Source organism: Zingiber officinale, chromosome 5B (genome assembly GCF_018446385.1).
Source record: "Zingiber officinale cultivar Zhangliang chromosome 5B, Zo_v1.1, whole genome shotgun sequence".
NCBI classification, from domain to species: Eukaryota; Viridiplantae; Streptophyta; class Magnoliopsida; order Zingiberales; family Zingiberaceae; genus Zingiber; species Zingiber officinale.
Window position 1 is genome coordinate 69104881 of NC_055995.1, and position 10810 is coordinate 69115690.

The 10810-nt window shown below is 40.2% G+C and overlaps 1 protein-coding gene across 1 annotated transcript; it reads left to right on the forward strand.

Annotated features, from left to right (window-relative positions):
- Positions 1 to 8972: 8972 nt before the first annotated feature.
- LOC121986705 (F-box/kelch-repeat protein At3g61590-like) lies at positions 8973 to 10107 on the forward strand. Its single transcript, XM_042540653.1, has 2 exons — positions 8973 to 9099; positions 9200 to 10107. Exons 1-2 carry the CDS (start codon positions 8973 to 8975, stop codon positions 10105 to 10107), a joined length of 1035 nt encoding a protein of 344 aa, XP_042396587.1.
- The last annotated feature ends 703 nt before the right edge of the window (positions 10108 to 10810 follow it).

Below are 10810 nucleotides of genomic sequence, written 5' to 3' on the forward strand. Positions count from 1 at the left end.
CAGCTGCGTTGGTGGTAGGGCTCGAGAGAGAAGATTCAGTGACTGGGGTGCTCGCGTGAGGAGGAGAAGAAGATCGTCGGCTATTGTGGTGCTCGCGCACGAGGAAGAGAAGAGATCGGCGGCTTTGGCTCGGCGGTTTCTGGTGAGGAGGTCGCGAGAGGGAAAGGGAGTCGTGGCTGTGATGCTCGCGTGAGGAGAAGGGGCTGCGAGAGGTTGAGGGCTCAGGAAGAGAGGAGATCGCCGAAGGATTTGGGGAGAAAAGGCTCGTCGACGGGGGAAAAGCGGCGTCGCGAGGTGGGGCTCGGGGAAAATCACGTGAGGAGAGCTAGGCAGGTGGATGGGAGTTAGAGCACGGGAAGATTTCCCTTATAACATAGGGATTTGTAAAATTAAACCCTAGGTCGGTTTCTCAATCAACTCCCACATCCGGGTATTTCAAACAGACTTTTTCTCGAGCCCAGTAATGCATCCCCTCTGATTACGACATACGAGCTCCAATTAAATCCCATAAAATTTCTAAAAATTTTCAAAAATTCCAATAAGATTATTACTCCAATAACCTTATTATTTAAATATTATCTGGTTTGGTTTCTTACAATATAACCAAAAATTGGTAAGAAAGTGTTGTTGTTACACGTTGTAGTAGCTAGGACTTGTACATTGTAGGATAAATTTTAATGAAAAATATTGTACAAAGTTGAAAAACTGATAGTGGAATGGAAAGGCTTACGATAGAGAATGGAGAGAATAAAAAGAATTTAATAATGTCAAGAAATCTAGCTAAAAATGACACATCAACGGATTGCTCACGGTCGCGTAGAAAACATCGGACAACATATATATATATATATATATATATATATATATCAACTATTCAGATAAATCGGAAAGTATTCATGATAATTCATTCATATAGTCAATATTATTAAACCTAATTTTTATTAGACAAAAAATCTCCTATAATACATTGTGATCCAGGGGTAAAGTGGGACTCGGATGGTAGAGGGGCCAATGACACGTGGGGGTCAGAGTCAGCACGGTCAACATCCCGGGCTCGGCAGGGCGGCCGGCGTACTGCCCGGGCGGCAGCGCGACAGCCTAGCTCAACGCTGGGTTTTCGACGTTCAAGGGCCGAGCGGAGTCCCCGCTCGGCTAGATGATGGACATTGCTCGACTACTCGTGGCACGGCGCAAGCAGGATGAAGCACTAGGGGACGAGCGGGCCTCCCACTCGGCTTGGTTACTCCCTCAGCAGTATGGGGGCTCAGCCAAGCGGACCCCCACTCAGTCTTGTAGATGACAAGATGAGCAGGAGAGAATATCTTCCTCGGGGCAGGCGTCACCAACAAGCGGCAGGGTTGGCGGCATGGTCAGGCAGAGAATCGTATGGTGGAAGCCTCCACTGTCACGCCAAAGATATGCCCGGTCTGTTAAGGTATGACGTCAGACATGCTTTTCTGACACACTCATTATAGGTATGCTTTGAGAAGCATGCACGTCTCGGTAAGCATGCGCGCGCTTTCAGGGAGCCCTATATAAGGACCCCGAGACTTCAACGGAGTATGTGCGACTCATCACTGTAGCTACAGTTCTCGTCATTCTACTTCAATTTCTTACTGCCGGAGGCTGACTTGAGCCTCAGAGGGCCATTGCCGGGAACCCCTTCCCGGCTCAGTTTTGTGCTTGCAGGTTCCTCGCTGAAGGTCTACGTCACTCACAGGGCTGCGCGGAGTCAACGAGAGCACCACGCCCCCAGTGACCGTCGACTCAGCACTCGGACAAGATCAAATTGACGCCTACATGCTGAGCGGCTTACAGCCCGACTATGAGAGCCTCGTACTCGGCCTCATTGTTGGTTTCTCGGTAGTCCAACCGAACAGATAGCTACATCCGCTCCTCTTTGGGGGAGATCAGTAGTATTCCCACCCCACTCCCTTGTCGGGCGGAAGACACATCCACGTGTTGGTTGGTCCTAGGAAGATCGTATCGGTTCCACTGTACAAAAATTTTGTACAAGTGTCGAACCTTTCCTAAACAACCTATTATGTTCTTTAGAAATTAAATTAGGAATCACAAACGGAACTTAACATTATTGATTCCAAATTTTACTTATCTATTCTTAATGGTTTAGACTTGGATCGCAAGCATAACTTAACACTATTGTTCCAAATCTACCTATGTTATAAATTCAATTAAATATTTATTTCAAAAATTGGCTCCCAGGTTAAACATGGCGAGGCACATGACCTTCTTGGGTATAGGAGCATCCACCACTGCCTCGACAAAGCCTCTTAATGAAATTCAATATTTAATTTCCTAAAATAACATTAGGTTTAACCAAAATGAACAATCGAACCACAAGATCAAAAAATAAAAATTAAAACACAACTTCGAATATCTAATCCGAAAATCTAGAATCATATGTCTCTTGTGTTTGGAATTCATACAAAGAAAAACTAGTATGACGCGGAAAATAATTACTAGTTATACCTTTCTTTGTATGCAACGACCTCTTGATCTTCTACCATATTCCTCTTCTTATCTCGGACGTTGTGTGGGCAACGATCTACCGAGATGAGAACCACCCAAGCCCTTCTTCTTCCTCACCAAGTTTCGGCCACCAAAACTCCTCCAAGGATGTAGAGGTTCGGCCACCACCACCAAGCTCCAAGGGATGCAAGAAACAAAGCCTCCTTTCTCTCCTTTTTCTCCAAGCAATATCCGGCCACCTTCCAAGCTCCAAAGGATGAAGAGTTTTGGCCAAGGAGACGAAAGAAAAAGGAGAAGGGAGAACTAGAAGGGTCGGCCACACCACCAAGGAAAAGAGGAGGAGAATAGAATAGAGTTCTTCGCCATGAAGGCACCCCTACACCCTCTTTTATAATCCTTGGTCTTGGCAAATAAGGAAAATTTAAATTTAAAACTTCCTTATTACTTTGCCATGAAAAGGAAAATTTAATTAATTAAAACTTATTTCCTTTTCTTAAAACAATATGGCCGGCCACCTCATAATTCCAAACAAAGAAAGTTTTAACAAGAATTAAAACTTTCTAATTTGTTTTCAGAAATTTTAAAATAAAAATTCCTCTAATAATTTATCCCTTCATGGTTGGTTATAAAAGGAAATATATAAATTAAAATTTCTCTATTAAAACATGTGGATGATTTCCAAAAAGGAAAGTTATCTTTAAAATTAAAATCTCCTTACAATCTACAAATAAGAAAAGATATCAAATCTTTTCTTAATCTTTTGTAGAAACTTATAAAAGGAAATATTTAATTTTAAACTCTCTTTTTAAATCATGAACATGGTTACAAAAAAGGAAAGTTTTATCAAAATTAAAATCTCAATCTACAAATAAGGAAAGATATCAAATCTTTTCTCAATCTTTTGTATAAAGTTATAAAAGGAAAGATTTAAATTTTAAACTTTTTTTTAAAACCATGGAATCCACATAAGAAAATTTTAAAAATAAAAATCCTTTTAATTTTCTTAGGGCCGGCCACACCATGCTTGGGCTCCAAGCATTGGTCGACCACATACTTGGCTCATCCTATTGGTCTTGGCCGGCCCCATTAGGATGGGTATAAAGGTGGGTATAATACTTTATAAATAAGAGGCTACGATAGGGACCGAGAGGAGAAATTGGTTTTGGTCTCCCGATGAAATTAAGCTTCCCGTGTTCGCCCCGAACACTCAACTTAATTTCATCAATAATAATTCATACCACTAAAGAATTATTATTGAACTACCGCACCAATCCCAAATTACGTTTTGGGCTCCTTCTTATTATGAGTGTGTTAATCTCCCTGTGTTTAAGATGTCGAATGTCCACTAATTAAATGAGTTACTGACAACTCACTTTAATTAATTTCTTAGTCCAAGAGTAGTACCACTCAACCTTATCGTCATGTCGGACTAAGTCTACCTGCAGGGTTTAACATGACAATCCTTATGAGCTCCTCTTGGGGATATTATCAACCTAGATTACTAGGACACAGTTTCCTTCTATAATCAACAACACACACTACAAGTAATATCATTTCTCAATTTATCAGACATATTAATTTACCGAACTAAATCGCACCCTTTGATAAATCAAAGAAATAAATATTAAGTATATGTGCTTGTTATTATATTAGGATTAAGAGCACACACTTCCATAATAACAGAGGTATTGTTCTTTTATTTAGTCAGTATAAAAAGAAACTATCTCAAATGGTCCTGCTCAATACACTCATAGTGTACTAGTGTAATTTATCAGTCAAGATAAACTAATACTTAATTACACTACGACTATTCTAATGGTTTGTTCCTTTCCATCTCAGTTGTGAGCTACTATTTATAATTTATAAGGAATTGATAACATGATCTTCTGTGTGTGACACCACACTATGTTATCTAGAATATAAATTAATTGAACAACTACATTTAGCATATAAATGTAGATATTGACCAATATGATTCTTATTTCTAAGTAAATGTTTATACAAAAAGCTAGGCTTTTAGTATACATTCCAACACCACATACACCTTCCAATTGACTTCGGGCTCGGGGTCGTGCACCTCGGTGACGAAGTCTGCTAGAGATTGTGCCTTTATGGCAGTCCGGGGGGCCCTGCTCAACGGGCTGTTGGTCATTACTATGATGGTATGCGTGAGAAAGTACGGACGGAGCCTCCGAGCGGCGAGGACTAGTGCAAAGGCGAGTCTCTCGAGACCGGTGTAGCTGGATTCAGCGTCATTTAATATATGGCTCAAGAAGTATACAGGTTGTTTCTCGCCATCCGGCTTTACAAGGGCCGAGCCGACCGCGTGATTGGTCAAGGATAGGTAAATCTTTAGGGGTTCACCAGCTATCGGCTAAAAGTAGCTCATGGTCAAGGGGAAAGATTGAAAGCACTTATCCGGTCGGCGGCGTCACCCGAGTCGAACCGACTCTCCATGTTGTGGTACCAGAGGCTGGGAGAAGGGTCAGAGGAACTGGCCATGGTCGGAAAATGAAAGGCACGGTGGTTTAACCAGTGGGATCAATGGGAAAAGGCCGATAGGAATAGAAAGAACATGCAAGAAGGAGAGCCAAAGCACGAAGGAATGCTACGACAAGGTAGAGCAACGAAGAAGCTTACCAGAAAGAGAAACGCAAAGGAGAAGTGTGTCGAGAGTTCGCCGGAACGCCAAAGGAACGGGTCACCGGAGCACTGGGCACGAAAGAAGTCGCCAAAGCACGAAGGCAGCAACAATGGAACAGAAGTCGGCCTCGAGGTTTTATAGAAATGTGCATAACCTATTTGAATTCTAAACACATCGAGGCAAACCCGCTCTGATATCAATTGTTGGTTAATCCTAGGAAAACGTACTGGTTCCACTGTACAAAATTTTTTGTACAAGTGTCGAACCTTTCCTTAAATAACCTATTGTGTTCTTTAGAAGTTAAATTAGGAATCGTAGACGGAACTTAACATCATTGATTCCAAATTTAACTTATTTGTTCATAATGGTTTAGATTTGAATCGCAAGCGGAACTTAACACTATTGATTCAAATCCACCTATGTTATTAATTTCATTAAATATTAATTTTAAAAATTGACTTCCAGGACTGCATGGCGAGACACATGACCTTCTTGGATATGGGAGCAACCACCACCGCCTAGACAAAGCCTTTTAAGGAAAGCTAATATTTAATTTCCTTAAATAACTCTAGGTTAACCAAAAAGAACAATCGAATCACAAATTCGAAAACAAAGAAAACACAAACTCGAAAAACTAATTCAAAAAGCTATATCTAATGTCTCTTGTGTTTGGAATTCATACAAATAAAAATAAACAAGTATGATGCGGAAAATAAATACTAGTAATACCTTTCTTTGTGAATTTTAATGACCTCTTGATCTTCTACCGTATTCCTCTTCTAACCTCGGACGTTGTGTGGACAACGATCTTCCGAGATGAGAACCACCAAGCACCTTCTTCTTCCTTCTAGGTTTCGGCCACCAAGAGTCCTTCTTGATGGATAGGTTCGGCCACCACCAATGCTCCAAGGGATGCTAGAGACTAGACTTCCTTTCTCTCCTTCTCCTTGCTTGATCCGGCCACCATGAGAACTCCAACAATGAAGAAGTTTTGGCCACAATAAGGAGAGGAGAGAAAAAGAGGGGTCGGCCACACCTAAGGAGAAAAAGAGAGGAGAAAAATAGAATAGAGGTTCTCACCATGAAGCACCTCTACCCCCTCTTTTATATTCCTTGGTCTTGGCAAATAAGGAAATTTTAATAAAAACTTTCTTAATTCCTTTGCCATGAAAAAAAAAATTAATTGATTTAAAATCAATTTCCTTTTCTCAAACCATATGGCCGGCCACTATTCTAATCCCAATCAAGGAAAATTTAATTCACACAAGAATTAAAACTTCCTAATTTGTTTCCAGAAATTTATAAAAAATTTCTCCAATAATTTTCCCTTCATGGTGGTTTGTAAAAAGGAAATTTTATAAATTAAAATATTTTTTTTAAACATGTGGATGATTTCCAAAAAGGAAAGTTATTTCTAAAAAATTAAAATATTCTTTTAATCTACAAATAAGGAAAGATATCAAATCTTTTCTTAATCTTTTGTAGAAGAGAATATTTAATTTTTAAACTCTCTTTTAAATCATGAATATGGTTAAAAAAGAAAAGTTTTCTCAAAATTAAAATCTACCTTTCAATCTACAAATAAAGAAAGATTTCAAATCTTTTCTTAATCTTTTATAGAAAGCTATAAAAGGAAAGATTTAAATTTTAAACTCTCTTTTAAAACCATGAAATCCACATAAGAAAAATTTTAAAAATAAAATTACTTTTTATTTTAATAGGGTCGGTCACCTAAGCTTGGGTTCAAGCTAGGGCTGGTCACCTCATGAACCCATGAACCATGCCTTTGGTCGGCCCTAGCTTGGACTCCAAGCTAGCTTGGCCGGCCCCTATAGGATGGGTAAGAAGGTGGGTATAGTACTCTATAATTAAGAGGCTACGATAGGGACCGAGAGGAAGAATTGGTTTTGGTCTCCCGATGAAATTAAGCATCCCATGTTCGCCCCGAACACATAACTTAATTTCATCAATAATAATTCATTCCACTAAAGAACTATTATTGAACTACCGCACCAATCCCAAATTACATTTTGGACTCCTTCTTATTATGAGTGTGTTAGTCTCCCTGTGTTTAAGATAACAAATGTCCACTAATTAAGTAAGTTACTGACAACTCACTTAATTAATATCTAGCTCCAAGAGTAGTACCACTCAACTTCATCGTCATGTCGGACTGCAGGGTTTAACATGACAATCCTTATGAGCTCCTCTTTGGGTCATTCTCAACCTAGATTACTAGGACACAGTTTCCTTCTATAATCAACAACACACACTATAAGTAATATCATTTCCCAACTTATCAGGCTTATTGATTTATCGAGCTAAATCTCACACATTGATAAGTCAAAGAAATAAATACTAAATATATGTGTTTGTTATTATATTAGGATTAAGAGCACACACTTCCATAATAACTAAGGTCTAGTTCTTTTATAAAGTCAGTACAAAAAGAACTTACCTAAAATGGTCCTACTCAATACACTTGGAGTGTATCAGTGTAATTTATTAGTTAAGATAAACTAATATTTAATTACACTTCGACTACTTCAACGGGTTGTTCCTTTCCATTTTAGTCGCGAGCAATTGTTTATAATTTATAAAGCACCGACAACATGATCTTCTGTGTGTTACACCACACACCATGTTGTCTACTATATAAATTATTTGAACAAATTACATTTAACAAATAAATGTAGATATTTGACCATTGTGATTCTTTATTTCTAAATAAATATTTATATAAAAGCTAGGTTTTTAGTATACACTCTAACACCATCGTGGCAAACGCCCCCGCCGTACGATGACCGCGGCGACGCCACGTGGCACCAAGTTAAAGGGCAGCATTTAATGGAGGGCATTACTCGGCGTGGTCGTGTGCTCGGTTTTAATGACGGGGATTTGCACAAATTTCGAGGAAATTTCGATGACGACAGCTTTGACCACAAGTAGACCCGGACATGGAGCGATAAGATTAACAAGCACCGGCGCACTCCTTGCCGAGCGACCAACGAAGGTTCGACCGAGCAGATAGCTCAAGTCCACTTGGGCCACTTCAGCATCACTTCCGATCGACCGGCAAAGCACTAAATCAATTTGTCCAGTCAGTCAGACTTACAGCCTCCTTCGACTAGACTTAAAGGGGAGGCATGTGATCCAGGGATAAAGTGGGACCCGGATGGTAGAGGGGCCAATGACACGTGGGGGTCAGAGTCAGCACGGTCAACATCCCGGGCTCGGCCGGGCGACCGGCGTACTGCCCGGGCGGCAGCGCGACAGCCCAGCTCAACGTTGGGTTTCCGACGCTCAGGGGCCGAGCGGAGTCCCCGCTCGACCGGATGATGGGCATTGCTAGACTACGCATGGCGCGGCGCGAGCAGGATGAAAGACTAGGGGACGAGTGGGCCTCCTACTCGGCTCGGTCACTCCCTCAGCAGTATGGGGGCTTAAGAACATTATTATTTTTTTTATCATTATTTTTTACGTCAATATATTTCCTTATTCATATTAATTTTTTTAGAAATGCATTATTCGCTTTCTAATATAATTTTTATGTTTCAATTATTAAATTTTATTTCTATAGAATAAAAAGGAAAAAAATAGGGTATTTAAAAAAATATCTTATATTGATTTTTTCTGTTTTACTATATTAATTATATATTAACTTTTTTATTTATTAAATTTTATAAAAGGAGGAACAAGTCCTAACCTAATATATTAATCAAAACAAATAATAATATATCTAAAACTTATTAAGGTGGAATGCCTTATTTAAAGGGTAGAAGAGAAATTGATAGATAAAACGTCGCAATTACAATTAGGTTTTGCAAAGATCAGGACGATGCCCCGAGCTAGTGACGAACATTGTAGTCGTGGGATGCCATTCTACCGGACGAAGTCCTGCATCAGGTGCTCTCCTTTTTGCCCATCGCCAACATCATCAAATTGGGCATCATGTGCAAACGGTGGTTTGAGGTGATTCACTCCTGGCCCCCGTTGTCGTGGACGATGATGGCACCAAATAAGCCGTTGTTCTTCAGTTCCTGCTTAACGATTGCGCCTGCTCAGGCCGCGTGTACGACCCTTGTCTCCTCCGATGGTACAACTTCGACTCCCCCCGCTTAAAAAAGAGCATCTGGCGCGCGTCCTCCTCCTGCGGCCTCGTCTGCTTAATGAACGTCAATGACGGGAACCGCTTATTGGTCGGCAATCCCATCAAAAGAGACTGGAAGTTGCTTCCTCAAGTCCCCGACAGCTCTTCCCTCCACTACAACGCGCTCGCCTTGTCGTTAGACTGCCGCACGCGCGGCTACACCGTGGCCGTCGCCAAGTGCACCCACACCCTGCTGCCAGGGAACTCCTGTCATTGGTACTTATCCGTCCACATCTACGAATCGACCACAAAATCGTGGGCCACGCCCTTTGCCCAAGACATCGGCTTCCGGATGGGCAGCAACAAGGCCGTCATATGCAGCGGCGTGCTCTATTACTTCATTGGCCTGCACCCGTGGCATCGCTGCCTAGTAGCATTCGATCTTTCCAAGCCGCCCTCAAGCACAGAGTCTCTGATTCAAGAATCGATTCGTTGTCCATACCGTCTTGCCTGTGCTGGGTTGATCAACCTATCGAACAAATTGGTCATGGTCGGCATGATTGAGTACTACTGGCCGAACGAGGCAGAGGGAGTGGTGATTTTGAAACTCGAGGATAAGACATGGCGAGAGGTGGCTCGAATGTCGATCTCCATGTACATGACGTTACACGGCAAAAATTTCATTTGTTGCGGTGCCGGCGACTTCCTCTTCATGCACTCCTCGTTGTGCCCGGAGCTATTGACCTTCGACATGAGGCAGAAGGTGTGGAAATGGTCGAGCCAGCTGTGTCCATGCCCGCGCCCCGACACTGAGCCATTGCAGTTCAGGTCCCTATGCTACTCCGGCTTCCGTTTCGAACCGAGGCTTGACGTCTCTTCTTGATCTCTCTACTGCATGCTTCATTTACAACTATATTATTTTAATTTATTTTCATTGTCTGCTGAGACTCTGTTCATCTGTCCATATAAAATAAAGTAACGAATTTCAACATGCATCTTTGCCATCTCATGAGAAATAGTGACTAATTTCAAACTGTCTATGACTTCAAGTTGTGGTTAAAGTGGATTAGTCAGATGCCCATAATGGTTCCGTCCAAAGAAAGATCATTATATGGTCAATTTAAAAATAATATGTCGGTTCAAAAAACAGATACGTTATGTCGTACTAGCTAAGATCATATTTATATATATTTATAATTTTATTTTATCTACATAATCTTATATTTTATTTATCGTGAGCTTAGCTTTAAATAAATTTCTCTCTTAGGTATAGATATATTAAGGAACGATCATCACATATCTCTCATTAATACTTGCACTACTTGCACTATAGAGTATTGAGCTGAATTTAAGCATGAGAGCAATCAAATCATATGAGTCAATAATTTTTTTTATTTTTAATTAATTATTTATTTTAATATATTTTTTAGTTTTTTTTAATATTTAAGGTATTTTTTATAATATCTATTTTTTATATTTTAGAATTTTAAGTATTTTTCGTTTAAAATTTTAGTAGGTTAAGATTTTTTCCTTTTTATTAAGATTTTTCCTTTTGTATATTTTTTTGTTAAATTTTTTTCTTTCGA